Raw genomic sequence first — 17,063 nt, 5'->3', positions numbered from 1 at the left:
TTCTTGTCCCAGTACCCAATAAGACTCTGACCATGATTTTTTTGCACCCTCCCACTGGACATTTATAAGCATCAATAAATGTTCATAAACACAAAGGTGTCCTTCTATAAGAATGTTTTTTATTCCTATGTGCTCGTGCTGGAACACATTCCATCTACCTCTAAGATAATGCATCTTGTTTGAATACACCCACCCTATTAATTTATCCAGACCTCTTTGGAAGGCCTGTTTCTGTTGCTGTTTATCAGCCTATTCATGTTTCTGCCATCTGAAAGTTTTTGTCTCTGGTGGTTTTGTATATACCTTCAAGTCATTGATGGAAATATTGATCAGTTTTTATTCTGCTATTGATCCCTACAGAAACCAACCAAAATAATCAAACAGCATTCCCAACTGACAATCATTTCTTCTGTCCGTTGCAAGCTCTCAATTCACTTAATATATGCTTTATTGACTTTGCATAGTGAACCTTCTTACTCAATACAATGTACTATAATTTTATTTATATCAATAGGTCATGCCTCACAAAAAAAATATACCAGAAGACTATGAATTTACTCGATCAATCATGATTTCATCAAGCACAATTATCAAATAGAACACCGAGGGTCACATTGCACAAAGCCATATTCTTGTTCATTAATTCTCTATTAATAAGCACCTGTATTGGATTTTCTGTTGTTTTTCACTGGAAATAGTTAACCTATACTTGGCCTATAGATCCCTTGGTCTCAGTGCATCTCCTTTTTAAATACAGGAAATCCACTGGTACTTCTACACTCTTATGCTATTCCTACAGAAATCAAAGAGTAATTAGAGACCAATCTCTGTGGGCCAGAGTTGAGTATCATTTATTATGTTCTGGGATAATGAAAGACTCAGAAATGGAAGCAGACAGCAGAAAACTGTATCTTGAAAGTGAGCACTGTGCTGATTGATAATGTAGGGCTGGGAGTTGGAAGGAAGACACAAGGAATGAGTAACGTAGGGAGCAGGAAAAGGACAAAACAGTATGATGGTGATGTTGATGAGAGAGAAACAAGAAAAATGGGTTCATCAGGTAATGAGTGGTAGAAAAGGAATGTTAGTGTGGAAGCTAAGTAGGAGTAAAATTCCAGTGAGTGAGAAGAAGCTGGAAAAAGAGAGCCGGTGGTTGGGAATTACAGAAGAGCATGTGGAGAAAGGGACCTGAGGCGAAAGAAAAACTGAGATGGTAGAAAGTGTGGTGCTGGAACAATTCATTTTTTGGAATTTACAGAGTCACTGAGAATGGAAACTGAGCTGGGGATGTTTCTGGCAATGGCACTGTGCTGAGAGCTGGAAGGGATTACCAACTGTAATTGCCTGAGGACTGGAAAGATGTAGGAATGTAAGAAGAGCTTCTAATCCCTAATTCTTCCCTTGCTATCCTTTTCCAGGATTAAAATGTATGCCTAGAAGGATATTTGGAGATTAGGCAAGGAGTGTTGCTGGAGGGAGGGGAGGGATTACAGTAGTGATGAGAAATGGGATAAGGAAGGTCTTTTACAGTGTTATGCAGGCATCTAAAACCACACAGAGGACATTGTTTTAGGTCCTGAAGGCAGTACAAGGGAAATGTGCTTGGTTGGAACTGGATAGTTTTGGAAATGGTTCCTTGGGACTGAAGGATTCAGGATAGGAAGAGGGAAGAAGTGGTAGTGGAGGCTGGTACAGAGAGGGGCTGGCTCTGTGAGGGGATTAGGAGTGGTCAGTCTGAAGGAGGATTAGGAGTGAGAGCAAGGCAACAGTGTAGGACTGCTAGGAGAATCAGCAGGGGAATATAGCTGGGGTTATTCTGACGGATAAAGTGGCCTGTGGTTACAGCTCTCTGTTAGCCTTTCATAGTGATGCCCATGCCAACCATCCTCACAGCACTGTCTTCTCAGCTGAATCATATATGTAGATGTTCACGGCAGTGAAGTCACCTTTCTAGTTGCACTTAGGCCACTTGAGAGAGAGAGGTGAGTTGTGCTTTATTGAGGATGATGGTGTTTGCAAAAGGCCATTTTCCTGAGTTAAAGGAGCTAGAGAGAAACTGAACTGACACTGGGACTCCTGCTGTTAACAGCCCATCATCCAGAAAAGCCCACCTCTCATCTGGTCTGCAATATAAGCAAATGTGAAGAAATGCGTGACCTGTGGCTCCCTGTGGCTCCGTCCCTTTGATGAGGGAGGCTTTCAGAAGGAAACTCCTACTGAGCAATCTATGCGGTTGGCATTAAGTATCATTTCAGGAAGAAAAGAAAGCAGATGAAGAGAAGCCCAAGAAGCTGCGGTCACTGTAGACTAAACAGGACAAACTTCAGAGACAGTGAGGGGAGTGGGCAGCAAAGACATCCTTATGTTAGAGATAAGCCTTATGTCTAACTCTGCTGACAGGAAAATCCTCAAATGGTTTGTGCAAGAACCCATGATAGCTACCTGTATGCTAACAGCTGTGCAGAGGGAACATGAGTGGCAAAGATGAAGCCAAACCAGAGCTAGATATGTTTTAGAGCTCCAGAGGCAAGGCACTGATCAACATTGCCACAGTCCTCACACACACCTGGCTCCCCTCCACCCTTTTCCTGTGCTTATTTCCTCACAGCACCCTGTGAACACCCTGCCATATCCACTTGCTGCTACCAAGTTGAGGCTGAGGTCCCTCAGTTGGTCCTCCGAAACCCCACCTCAATGACTTCCACCACCTTCACAGCACCATTATGAGTCCCCAGCTACTGCCCACAGTGACATGCTGGGGGCTCCCAGCACCTCCATCCCACCTTTATGAAGCCACCCATTCAGGGACCCAGGCAGCATAGGGAGGCCCCTGCTTTGAGATGGCCAGAGGCTTTGTCATGCCCATGCTCTCCCACAGTAAACAGCCCCCATTTTGTTATGATAGAAGATGAGCCACATACAGACACACAAGGATAAATAAATATCTTACTCTATTTCAAGGACAAGACAGGCACTGCAGCCTCTAGAAACCACCCCTGAGAGGAAGAAAGTGGGTGCTTCACACAAAGACCACCACTTGCAAGAGAAAGGAGATATTTTCAAGCCCCAAGGAAGTACAAGGAGGTGGCACTGAGCAGTGGTGGTGAGGACCATGGCTCCATGGTGGCACGGACAGTGCTGTGGAGAAGTTTCTCTTGGGGTTACCATGGTCTCTCAGCTGCTTTGCTGGAGGCCCACCTTGATGCCTCCAACCCTGAAGCTCCTTGCAAGATGAGACTTGCCTTCCCTCCCCCATGGAGAGTAGGCTTTAGGGCTTTACAGCAGCCCCCTCACTGCACCCGTCCTCCAGCCGCCAGGGGCAATCGACATAGCGCAGAGCCCCGCCAACAGGGCCACGCTTGGCAGGATCTAGGGCCAGCAGGCTCCGCAACATGAGGGCAGCCTCTGCTGTCAGGCGTTTCCAGTGGCGAGGCAGGTTCTCCTCCAAACCCGTCTCCTGCCAGAGCATGAAGTCCTCAAAGAAAGGGTCATCAGGCAGGCTTTGCTCCCAGGGGAAGTAGCCAGTCAGCAGGCAGAACAGCAGCACGCCAAAAGCCCAGGCATCCAAGCTGGTGTCGATGGGCACCCCTTGGGTATCAGCGGTGTTGCTCAGCTCGGGGGCAGTGTAGGGGATTACCCCAGCCACCAGCTTGAGCTTGGTACCCTTGGGCCGTGTGAGCCCGAAGTCAGTCAGTTTGATGCGCCGGCACTCCGGATCAAAGAGCAGCACGTTCTCCGGCTTGACGTCACGGTACACGAGGCCCCGGCTGTGGATGAACTCCAGCGCACTCACAAGCTGCTTGGCACACTGCTTGGCAGCCGGTTCAGGGATCCCATCCTGCATGGGGAGAGAGATAGGCAATAATGTGCCCTCATGGCATTTTGGCAGCCCTACTAAGGTGGTGGGCTCTCATCTTTACTCTGCATTAGGGAGTCTTTGAGTTTCTGGTCTTGTAAGCTCGAATCTTGTTCAAAGCTATAGACCCCAGAGGTGGGAGACCCATATGCCATTGACTCCTCTCTCCCTCTGACCCATCCAGTCTGCACAGAGGCCAAACACTATAGTCCCAATCCCCACACCTTTGTAGCAGCACTCACCCGGGGTTTGATGATAGAGATGAGGTCTTTGTGCAGCGCTGGTTCATAGAGGAAACCATAGTACTGGCTGGATTCAATTGCAATTCCAAACATGCTAATGATAGCAGGGTGGGTGGCAAGGGAGAGTGCCACGCAGTACTCATAGAGGAAGGTGTGCAGCTTGGTACTGGCTTTGGGCAGCAATTTGAGAGCCATCAGAGTCCCTAGGAATGGGAAGAATGGGTTAGACCCTGCTGAAATTCACTCACACCAAGACAAGACAGAGAGAGCACGGGGCAGCCATGGCTGTGGAAACTCACAGCCACAGGGAGGTCTCTGGCCCAAAGTTTTGTATGGAGGTATGTCATACTGATACTAGATATGAAAACAGACACTGCTACTTGTGTGTGTTTTGAGCTAGTCAGTGCGTGCCATGGGAACACTGAGTAGAGGAGGGGAAATTCAAGCTACACAGGCTCATCAGTCTGACCTGAGACTGCTGGAGAAGGCACCATCAGGGTCCTGAGAGCACATATATGCCTTAATGACCTTGACCAGCTCTACCTTGGACATCCATCCCCATCCCTGTCCATGGGCCCAGCGGCCCCATTTAAGCTCAAGCCCAAGGCTTCATTCCTTGTCTACACTGTGCTGTAGGATTGCTGGTTCCAGCTATATGATATCCATGCCTGTGCATGTCCATGAATGCTGTTGATCTTGACTGGTGGATTGACATCCCAGCTTGACTTTGGACCTACCTCATCACCTCAATCTTGCCTGTTGCTCTGGGCTGCCCCCCTGTCTTGACCTACTCCCTGGTTGGGGTCAATGGGATGGTCCCTGGCTGGAAGGCCCCTGCCCTGCTGGTTCCTCTGAGCACCCCCTGCCACTCCTGGCACTCAGCCCCAGGGAGCCACTAGCCTACACGGTGTCCTGGCAAGTGGAAAGGAGACGAAGCACAACAGCTCATAGGGTGCAGTCAGTTCCTTACCTCTCTGCCTGTGGGTCACTAGCACCACATGGCCATACTTGCCCCTGCCCAGCTCCCGAATAACCTCATAGTGCTCAGCCACCTCGGTGCGCACCAGGCTCTGAGCCGTGATCTCCAGGAGCTCATCTAGCACGGTTGGTGCTGCCGTCACTGTTGCTGGTGCAGCTGAGCTCTCGGCCATTGCTGAACGCTGCAGAAACACCACAGCCTAGGTCAGGAACAGCACACCATGCACAGAGCAAAAACAGATCAGACATGCCACAAACCATGCCATGGCCAGGGATGCATTGGAGCATCATCTGTGCTGGGGTTGAGTCTGTGCTTTTATACAGTGTACTTCTTGGCAAAGCCCCTCTTTATATCCAAGGTCCTTGTCCCTGAAGGGAAGCTTTTCTTGTTTAGCCCCCTAATTCTTCCTGGCCTCCAGCTAGGTGTTCATCTCTCCCTAATTATAGGCCCTGGAACCCCTCCTTTCAAAGACCCAGATGTGTCTATGTCTGTATTAAAGCTTGGCCTTCCAGGCCTCTTCTTAATCTACACTCAATGGTGTTCAGCAACAAGCAAAACATGAACAGTGTCCCAGACTGCGACATGTGACCCAGCTGTATTGCCCTTCTTAGCCTACCACAGAGAGGCCATGTCTCCAAACAGAGAAACCTGTCCCTAGCACTTACTGAAGGAAGTCTTTAAGGTAGCAGCATGGACATACTCACCCTTAGGCAGAGGCACAGCTAGTGCATGACAAAAGGGGGATTACCAGTCAGAGTATGGTGTGCACTAAGCAGGCCAAAGGGAGCTCAGTACCTCCTATGCTGCCCTTTCTGACCCAAAGTCACCCATCTGCGTGGCCAAGAAACTTAGGCAGGAAGGAAGGGGAGGTTTAGGTTAGATGTTAGGAAGAACTTCTTTACTGAAAGGGTTGTTAGGCATTGGAACAGGCTGCCCAGGGAAGTGGTGGAGTCACCATCCCTGGAAGTCTTCAAAAGACGTTTAGATGTAGAGCTTAGGGATATGGTTTAGTGGGGACTGTTAGCGTTGGGTCAGAGGTTGGACTCGATGATCTTGAGGTCTCTTCCAACCTAGAAATTCTGTGATTCTGTGTGATTCTGTCAGTGGCATTTTGTGCTAGACCCAGCTGCTTCAGACCCATTTCAGATAAATGCTTTTTTTGGTCTTCCTAGCCTAATACAAAGCAGCATTTCAAAGCATCTGTGACAGGACTCTTTCCCTCTGCTTCTTCTGCTATCCCCCTGTGCTATGAACACAGATGCTCAGTCTTCCTGGGCCTGGATGACAGAACCACAGAAACGCAGGATGGCTGAGGACAGAAGAGACCTCTGGGGAGCACCAAGAGCAACCTCCTGCTCAGGGCAGGTTGATCAGGACTGTGTCCAGGTGGGTTTTGAATATCTCCAAGTATGGAGACACCACTACTTGTTCCAGTGTTTGATCACCTTTATGGTTAAAAAGATTTTCCTTAGGCTTAAATAGAAATTCAATTTGTGCCCACTGCCACTTGTCCTGTCACTTAATACCACTGAGAAGACTCTGGCTGCATCTTTTTTACGCCCTCCCATCAGGTATTTATACATTATATACATTGATATGGTAATTCCTTCAAGGCTAAACAGTCCCAGCTCTCTGTGGGTCTCTTCATATGATGGTCTGGTTCCTTAATCACTTTTGTGGCCCTTAACAGACTCTCTTCAGTATGTCCACATCACTTGTTTGCTGGGGAGCCCAGAACTGGACCTAGCACTGCTGATGTGGCCTCACCAGTGCTGTGCAGAGGGGAAGGATCACCTCTCTTGAGCTGTTGACATCACTTTGCCTAATGTAGCCCAGGGTGCAACTCAAGAGCCTGAGGGCTGTAGCATTCTTGGGCCTCTTGGTGTACAGTAAGACAGAGCTGTGGTGTAAAATTAGTGCTCACTTCAGCAATTACGAACTCAAAATCTCTTCCCATGTAACATTCTGACTGACATGATGCCGTTAGGGGAGGGAACAGGACCTCAGGTTGCTATAAGGCAGATGGCATCCTGGGAATATGAGTGGGAGCAGAAAGAAAGAAGCCATTTCCCTTAGGTTTTACATTGCTCTACCTGATATTATTGCAATTCCTTCACCTTACGGCCCCCACTGCTGCTAAAGCTGGTCATTCTGTACAATGCAGTAATGTCGCAAAAGAATTATTCAAATCTAGGAAAACTGCAAATATGCTGGATTTTTATAGGAGCGTAGGGCTGCTTGTGGGAGAGCTCTCCTTCTTTTCTCTTCCCTTCTTGTCTAGATTGTATTGCTAAACTTATCCAGTTCAGAAGTACCAAGTAACTGGCCCTGGTTTTCTGAAAAGGCATTGGCTTGGTGTGAGAGCCAGCAGCAGCCAAAGTTAGCACAGTCCATAGGGAATTCAGCATTGAACAAATGTGTGCTTGGGAGCAGACAAATGAAGGGTGGGGAGACACAGTGAAAGTCAGTCTGGAAAGTATTTTAGAGATTTTGCTTTGATGTCCTCCTGTTTACTGTTCAAACACAACAGCCTGCAAAACTGCACACAGCAAGGGCACTGCAGAACCTATGTATGGGTCTGCTTTGACACTGACATTTGCAAACTGCTGTTGTCATATTTAGGCATTAAACAGAATATCTGAAACAGCCTTTTAAAGAGTCCTATCTAGGAATATGGAGAACAACTTGAACTGTAATAGACCTTTGAAAAACAGACCTCCCCATGATATTAGATAGGCTAAAGTCACGCTAACTAGGGAACAAAAGGAAAGATGTCAGCTTGCCTTGTGCCACATATGTTAGATTTATATTTGCGATAAAATATAAAAAGAAGACCTGTAAGACAGTAATTCTCCTATATCAAATTCATGGTCTTATACAACTTCTTGTCAGCAAATGGCTCACAATGTTCTCAGATAACTTAATTTCTCCAACTTGACTTAGATAAAATTTCTTTCCTTGTAGGCTGGCCACCTGTTAGTGCCATCTAACCCAAAGGCTGGAATCTTATCATTGCATCCACCTAATGAATCATTCAATGGAGATATAATTTTCAAGCACCTATATATTCACTAATCTGCTTTTATTAGTATTGAATTATTTAATATATGATTAATCTATTCTATATATTACATGATTCATTAATTGTCTCCTATTTACTGTGTGAAAACTTGCTTTTGTGAGTGGGAAGATATTCTTCTCTGTATATTGTTTCTCACTCCAGCTCAGCTGGAGCCAACTTGTTTCAGTCCATTAACTTTTGCAAGAAAAATAACCAAAAATCTCTTGTGTCTTTCCCTCTCACTTTTCAGATGAACTGCAATATAAATGGCAAGGATCCTTACCTTACATGGTTCACTGGCATGGAATTGAAGATTGTCCAGGTACAGAGAAGAGAATCAAAGTGAAATAGACATCTTGGAAAAATAGATCAGCCAGAGAACATGTGTAGAGTGTCTTGAGAGACAATGACAATCCTGTCTATCTGACCAGGACTCCATACAAAGGAAGCCTAAGCTGCAGCAACTCCAGAACAGTTTGCAGGATTTGGCCCTTGCTGTCCCTGAGCACTGATATGAAGTTAACATTTAGCTAGAAAGTTAAGTTAGGGCTACATTTGGGCTACCACTGAGCAGAGTGTGTCTGTGTGTCTAGGCAACCTTTGTTACCTTCTGGAGTGCCATTTGCCCTTTGCAGAGTGACCAGCATTGGGAAGGACGCCTTCAGGGCCCTGGCCAAGATGCACTCACCGTTTGGCTGTGCTGTATTGAAGGCAGTAGGCAGGGTCCTTTTCAAAACTGTTCTTTCCTCCACTATCCTTCCCTGCTTGAGATCCTGATTCCAGGCTGTCAGTGTGTGAGAAATCCTAACTCCACAAAGAGTGTGTAGTTCCAGCAGAAAGAAATTCACACCCTTTCCACCATCAGGAGATGCTACCCAAACTCCTGAGGAGCTGAGGAGGAGCTAGCCTATGGAGATACAGTGTCTAAGTCTAGGTAATGTTACTCTGCTTCTTCAGCCAAAATGATTACTATATTTTGCCCAGAAAAGCACTTCATACATGTCAAGAGCCAAAGTAATCTCACTGTAACAGAAACAGCACTGTGATCACAGAGTCACAGAATTGTTTAGGCTGGAAGGGACCTCTTGAAATCATCTAGTCCAATTCCCTTGCTCAAGCAGGGGCATCTGGGGCAAGTTTTCTATGAAGGTGTCCCTTTGTATTTGATCACCCTCACAGCAAAACAAACCAAAACAAAAACCACAAACACCACAGCTGTTTTAGTTTGTTTAGACTGAATTCCTTGTGTTTTAATTTGTGCACACTGTCTCTTGTCCTATAAATGGGCTCTAATGAGAAGAGTCTGGATCCATCTTCATCACTGCCTCCCATAAGGTATTTATGCCCATTAATAAGATCCCCTCTGAGACATCTCTATTCCACACTGAAGAGCCTCAGCTTTCTCAGCATCTCCTCATATCACAGATGCTCCATTAAAAACATCTTTGAGCATACAGCATGTAGGGACTATTTTTTAGTCTGACCTTCTACGGAGTATTAACCCAAACCAAATAACCAACAACAGCATTTTAGGCACCTCTTACCAAAAATCATGCAGGCTTGATACAAAGGCAAACTGTGGTCAGCTATAAAAGCCAGTGTTAGTTTTAGGTATTTATGTGATATCCTAATATCAGTTTACCTCCCTGCTGCTGTTCATCTAGAGAAGAGACTTTTCTAGTGCTCTGTAAGTTTCTTCTGACTGTTGCAGGGTTTATAGGCATCATGGTCAGAGGTATGACTAGAGCCTATAAAGACATATTTAATCTACTTAGATTGAGTAAAATTAGCAGGGTGCAGCCTGATACTCAGCCTCTGTATTTAACCAACACCTTACTTGGTCTTTCCAAACCATCTGGCACACTGCGCTTCTGTAATATCCACATCAGCTAGTTTAAAAAGAGGTAGGATGTTTCCAGAAATTGTAGTCACATTTTGAGTTTTTAATAAACATCTTCATGCTGTCAGATCAAGATACCTCTAAGTCTTCTTATTGGTTTAACATCTTCCAATAACCTTCTGTCTAATTCTCAAACCAAGACCTTCTGTCCAACATATCTCTTTCAGAGTGCTGCCTGCCTTGTTTCTACCTCAATACTTTTCCACTGCCCTTAATGCAGCACATTTTACTTGAATAGACTTAGCATATCCAGTAATTCAGATCACTCAGGGACTCTGTTGTTATCAAAACACCACATTTCTGTTTCAAGGCTGTGTAAGGACCTGACCTGCAGGGATTTTTTCATTAACAACTAAATCTTTGGCAGAGGTTCTGAACCATTCTCAGCCTCATATTTGTTTATACAGCACCTACTGGAAACATCCCATCCAGTGAACATTCTCTAAAAAAAAACTGTACAAATACATTCTGGCATTAATCAAAATCAGTAAGTCACATAGTTTGTAATGGATTTAAGAACAAGCAAACTTGAAAGACTCGGTATAGTGGAAATTATCATGTTTTAGTGATGTCCTCATGCTACACGATTAATTTCATTAAATCCCAGCTCTGTTCTAGGACATTTACCTTTATCAATGATCTAGAAGAAAGCACTGAAGTCATGAGAAAATGCTTGCAAATGACACAAAAATGGGACCAGGTAATCAATACATTGCTTGACAAAACTAGTACATGCAAACACACATATAAAAAATCATTATAAATGAACAGAAAAGACAGAAGTTTAGTCCGGCATTGGGAGAAGAAAAAAGTTAAATGTCATGGTAATCAGAATGATCTAAATTCTTTCTGCATTTTTGTAAATAGAATGGGTGCTGTGTAAACCCAGAAATATAGATCTGGTATACCCTTACTTCCTTTGTAGACCTTAATGTGTTGGAAGATGTAGAATTGTATTAGAAATCGACAGCAGTGATACAGATACACATCTCAATGACACAGACACAAGTCCAAGAGAATAATGTATGAGAGTTACTAATGCTGAAGATTCAACCTTTGCATTCACTCTGATAAGGAGAACATCCACAAATGATCAGATGCACGAAACATCAGCCACAAGAGATAAACGAGAATTTTACAGATGTTAAATTGAAAAATAAGCTTCACTCTAAACCAAAAAAGAACAAAACAAGCAAACAAACAAAACCACCACCAACAGCAAAACAGATACAGCCATTCAGCCTTACTCGTATTAGTTACAATAGAAGGTAGCTAGATTTCTATTAGTTACAATAAAAGAAGATACCTGTTGTGAGACAATATGCCTCTTGCACTGAACTTTAGTTTCTGGAGAGTTTTCTACACACAGATGCCTTGAGACAGCGTGAAACTTAATCTCTGAAAATCAGCTGAGTTAGGAAAGCTGTATTTCTACAGAGCTGGCCACCTGCTAATGACTTCTGCACTGGAACTGAGAATATTGTGCACCAATGGCCTTTGTGTTTTCATTAGAAACGCATTCCTTTGGTTTGCTCTGCCTTGCATTATTATTTATCCACTTTTTATGGTGTGCTTTTTGCTTCTTTTTTTTTTTTTTTTTAATATCTTTGGAATGTCAGAAATCTACTAATGTGAAAGCCTGGTTTCTCTAGGGTAAATTTCCTCAACCATTTTGGAAGGCAAGCTGATGTCTGAGGATCAACAGAGTTAGCTATCGGATGCTTGCTATCTTTTTAATGGAACTGGTGAGACCACAGTTCAGCAGACTAGCACTGGTGTGCACAGTTTGACTGAAAAAAAGACCGGAGAAGAACCACGAAAAGAACCATGATTATGCTAAAAGGGCTGACAGGAAATTTCCAGGGCAGCAGCCTTTTTTTTTTCACTTATTATATAGATAGTGAGAAAGTGACTCGATGATTTTATGATCTGCACATACCTTCATAGGTACTAGAAATTTGTTGAAGAGGCTCTCCCACTAAGTCATTATAACAAATCCTGAAAGCTGAAATGAGGCAATTTCAGACCTCAGATGTGATGCAAATTTTATGAAGAAGGATATTTACCCCTAAGAAGCTCATCAAATGGTATGGAAGAATATTCCTCCATCTTTGGGGCTTTTAACCCAAGAATGTGGATTTTTTTTCCCTATAAGGTACACTCTAGCGCAGACCATGTTTAGTACAGGCAAGAGACCAGAGCATATTAGCACAGTGGCTGTTTCTGGCCTTTTTACTGATAGATTTACGAGCTGCTTTCTATAACAGGTCCGCAAGTTAGTGCTTAATCTCACCGAGGAGAACAGCCTGGCTATCTCCTCCTCAGCACTGCGCAGTGCTCTTCTCAGGCAGAAACACCCACCAGGCTCCCCACGGACAGCCCCATGAGTGTCTCCCAGGAAGCAGTAAACCAGAGCCATGGTCAAAAATCAGCAGCCATCTCTCTGGGACCAAGCCACATCATGCTCTCCTCCCAGCCAACACGCTGGTACCGCCGTACCGTCCCACCAGGCACAACCGCTGAGCGATCCCCCGTACGTAGAGCAGTGTTTTGGGGCAGAGACACCCAAGGAGCTCACCATCACCAAGACCATGCTGGGCACCAAACATGGGGAATTGGGGCACTCCACATTGTGCCGGCACACGAAGCCGGAGGCTAGTTGGTGAGGGGTGCTTGGCTGAGCCCCTTCACCTGCCCACCCAGTCGGTGTCATCCTGCCACGACTGCACCCTCTCTTCCCACACACCCTCTCCGTCCATCCCAAGCCTCTCACCTTCTCCAGCAGCGCAGGACAGACAGCCGTGGACAGCCTCTCCTCTGCCGCCTCCGCTGCCTCTGGGCTGTGCCGAGCAGCCGGAGGGGCTGCCAGGCATTACGGGGCTGAGCATGACGCTCCGCCCCTTCCCCAGCCTCTGGTCCAGGGGGCACACTGCCCCGGGGCTGAAGGTGACCGCTGGGGAGAGGAAAAAAGGGGCCCAGGGGGAAGAAGGGGGTCATCCATCAGCCCCCTTCGTGGAGGGGGAAGTGTCGCAGGGATCGGGGTGGAGTTGTTGTTTCTGCTCTAGCCGGGCCATCATGAGCCCCAGGGGTCCTTCAGCAGATCCACCCTTTCCAGACCATCCCTACAGCTTGGGCTATCCCTGCAGATGAGGGAGCAAAGCTGTTCCTCCGTTTGGTGCATGGTCCTTGCTCTGGGGCCATGTGCTAAGTCAGAGTATGGCTGTGACTGTAGGGCTGAGGGCCACTGTGGGCTACCAGCACTTTCTCTTGGCCACCAAGGGGACAGAGACATTTTGGTTTCAATTGCTTCTTCCAGTGAGCATCAGAGACTAGGTACAAACTGTAACTGGCTCAAAGTCATGTCACGGGGGCAGAGGTGAAAGACAGTCTAACATGGGACAGCAGTACAGCACCTATAAGCATAGGTACTCTGGGTCACCAGCACAGGACTGAACCTTACTGCCTGCTCTCTGAAGGTGGAGGGGTTTCCCCAAGGGCTTGTCTCTCAGGGCTCTGGCCAGCACAGGGGCAGCAAGGTGAGATGCACTGGGCTGCCATCACAGACCTGTGAACAGCAAGTCTGCTGCCACCCAGAGATGGTGCAAGAAAATAGAGGGCAAGAGCAGTAGCATAGTCAGGCTTTCAGCTGTCCCCGTGCTTCTGGATAAGAAGGTGGGGAATGAGGTTGTGGTGCTGATGACCTAAAGGTCTCATGCCATTCAAGGCTGCCCCTTCACACTTGTGCTTGAAGGATGCCCCGGTGATTGGGAAAGGCCTTCAGCGTGCAAAGCTCCTACTGCAGAACATTACGGTTGGGCTGGTGGGAGTGTATAGGAGAAACCTATCCAATATCCAAGGAATCAACTCCGGGATAAATGGTATGGTGTAACCATAGCTCCCCAGGAACATGGCTTCTGGCTGTGTGGGGTCAGAATGGGTGAGAGTACACAACTCAGCAGTTGAACTGAGAAGGGTCCCTGAGGACTTGCTTGAAGTCACAGTTACAGGGCAACACTGGGAAAGGAACCCAAGTGCCCTGACTCCACAGTCCCTCTCTCCCTCACTCCAGTCACTGATTCAGACCTGCTTCCAGATCTAGGAACTAAATACAGCAGTCTTCCTCATTTTCCAGCTGTTTTTTTTTTGTTGTTGTTGTTGTTTGTTTGTTTGTTTGTTTTTGGTTGGTTGGTTGTGGTTTTTTTTTGTTTGTTTGTTTGTTTTGTTTTGTTTTGTTTTTTTATTTAAGCAAATAGATTTCCTTTATTTATTTATTCTGTGCACAGAGCAGCTGTTGGAGGTCCTAGGGCTTGCTATCTTACTAATTAAGCCTGTACTTGGGCATTTCAGGACCTCCGTTAGTTTAACACCTACACCTATCTCACCTATGCTGCACACATTTTATCCCACTGGCCACCAAGATATTGGACAAAGTCAACAGAGGCAGAGCTGCAAATATAATATAACCAAGATTGCCTTTGTCTTTCTGAAAGTTTGTCCCAGCTATGAACTTGAGGATACCAGTACTTGAGTTTTGTTCAGACCTTTCAGAACCAGCTTAGTGCCTGATGCTGGGGTGAGAATAGCTCTTTGATTTTCCCCATTGCCTACCCACATCTTCTTCTATTAATAAATTTGTGAACTACAAACACTTGCATCCCCTCCAGCCCCAGCAGGCAGGCAGGCAAAACAATCTGCAGGGTGCTACAAGGTGGGGGCTGCCTCCTGGACAGGGAGCTGGGGCCCTGAGCTCTCCTCGGCACAGGCAGGGTGCTCGGAGGAGTCCACCAGCTGCACAGACCACTTGTGCTCTGAGGTCATTCAGCGCTACCCCATCGCTGAGGAATCTGCTGGCCGCCTTCCTGGCAGCGCGGTGCAATGTCCCACCTCGCCTGCATTCACACACAGAGGAGGGAAGAAAGATAGTCCACCAGCAGACACATTCCCCTCAGAAACAGCACTACACTCAGGGCTACAAAGCATGGGGACTGCACTGTTGGGTGCATTGGGTGCAGGGTGGTTGCAAGAGGCAGTGCTGCTCCCTTCGGTGATCGCTGATCCCAAGGCCTCAGTGCAGTGTTGGGGCAGGGCAGTGCTCAGGCGGTGCTGTTCAACCTCACTGCAGGGATGAGGACTCACAAAAGGTGTATTTTAACATTTTTCATTAGCATGTCTCCCAGTCACTCCTCCAGGGCTTAAAATAATATACAATATCCAGCAACCAGGGTGCATATCAACATTCTCCCTGAGGTTCAGTGACTTATCTGTCACCTAGGGACTGTCCCGGTGGCAGCTCATTGCACAGCACCCACCCCTACCTGGTGAGACGGTGCCATCGCAGCAGGATGAGTTGGCGGGGTCTGGTCAGCTTGGGGATATCATTGGAAAGGAAAGGTTGTGGTGGGGCTTCACAGGAGAAATGACTGGGCCTGCAGGGGAAGAGTGGGACTTGGACAGTGGTGCAGAGACACCATGCTTTGCTGGGAAAGCTACCTTCTGTCAGGGCACAGAGAGGGGGCAGCTGGTCCCTAAACATCATGAAGCCAGGAGATGAGTGAGATACCAAGGCTGGCAGGACAGGGGCTGTCCCACCACAGTGCCTCTGCAAGGCATGTGGGACAGGCCCAGAGATGGAAGCCAAGTTCTGCTGAGGCAAGAACTCAGGCAAATTTGTGGTGATAAGCAGGTCCGAGGTCCAGCTGAGAAGCTGATCTACAAGTCAGGGACAGTCCCAGTGCTGGTAACCCATGTAAGATACAACCTGTTGACTGCCAGGCAGAGCTGAGATCAGGCAGGGACTAAAAGCCAAGACCTGAGCTTACCTGGAGCACCTGGTCCCACATGGTGAGGGTGTGAGCTGAGCCCCAGGTGAGGCTGGGCAGGGCCACCCATGCCCATTAGCACCCTGAGGGCACTGACACTTTTGAAGAAAGGGAAAATGACGGTGCCTGCCTGCCTTTCAAATTTGCAATGGTCTCATATCTGCCTTTAGCCATGGCTGCAAAGCAACAGATGCTGTGTCTCCCTGAGGAAGGCTCATCCTTGCTGTGCCACATCACCCCATTTCTATACCTTCATCTGCATGGAGCAGCAAACCATCTGCCACCCCTTGGAGACCACTGCTGCTGGGACACCATCCCTGGTGTCAGTGTCTCATCTAATGCCAAGCAACTGCCTGGGCTTCTTCTGAGGTTGTCGTCAATATCAGGAGAGAAAGACAGAGATGGCCCCCGTGGGGTGTCAGCAGTGAGCACTTGCTTTCTATTTGGGTGGCAGGGGCATGGGGAGCACTCACAGCTGTGCATTTGTGACACACATCAGCTGGCCTCTGGTGCTGGCTGGAGCAACACGGCATCATAGTGTGGAGAGGTCCCTCTCGAGGCCAGTTGATGCTTCCCAGTGCCCACGCTGGCCTGCTTCATTTTTGTTCAATTTGCTCTGAAAGACATCAAGTGGCACAGGCTCCTGATTGCCTGTAACAGCGCCTTCTTCTCTGGAGAAAAGATGACAGGGGAGAGAAACTGTAATAGATATAATAAATAGGTATAATAAAACTTTGCGGTTATTACTTAAGGAATAAATAAGATGAAAGGATAATACTGCTTACTGCCTCTTCAAAGGACAAGATACAAGCACTAGAGGCAGGACCAAAACAAGCACAAGGCTTCCCCACCCAGGCAGCATGCCTTCAGCTGTGGACACCTTGCCTCAGGAGAGGGTGGGTAATAAACATTTATGTGGTTTCATAAAATAACTGGACAGAGACGCTGCAGAGGAAAAGCACTATTAAATACAGAGATTCAACATCTGTCTCAGACTGCTGGAGGCTAGGAGAATATTTGAGGGATTTACTACATACTTCCATGCTCTTATATCTCCCACAAGGAATTTGCCACTGGATAGTCTCACAGCCAGGCTATAGAATTAAAGGGTCTTTTATTCTGATCTGTCTCAGCTGTTCTCATTCATTCCACTAATGAAATGCTTTGGTGACATTAATATGCTGCAGCACCCCTTGGGCAAAACTA

At 46.8% G+C, this 17,063-nt stretch overlaps 1 protein-coding gene across 1 annotated transcript; it reads right to left on the bottom strand.

Annotated features, from left to right (window-relative positions):
• Positions 1–3,268: 3,268 nt before the first annotated feature.
• Positions 3,269–15,878, bottom strand: LOC116485608 (serine/threonine-protein kinase SBK2-like). The gene is given in 7 exon segments (XM_032181100.1): positions 3,269–3,838; positions 4,099–4,301; positions 5,069–5,258; positions 12,812–12,878; positions 12,880–12,965; positions 12,968–12,991; positions 15,858–15,878. Coding segments are annotated over 7 exon segments (1,161 nt in total).
• Between the last annotated feature and the right edge of the window lie 1,185 nt (positions 15,879–17,063).

The sequence above is a fragment of the Aythya fuligula genome, chromosome 2 (genome assembly GCF_009819795.1).
Source record: "Aythya fuligula isolate bAytFul2 chromosome 2, bAytFul2.pri, whole genome shotgun sequence".
Taxonomy (NCBI): Eukaryota; Metazoa; Chordata; class Aves; order Anseriformes; family Anatidae; genus Aythya; species Aythya fuligula.
Note: the sequence above shows the minus strand (reverse complement) of the source record. Positions and strands in the feature narration are given on the sequence as shown.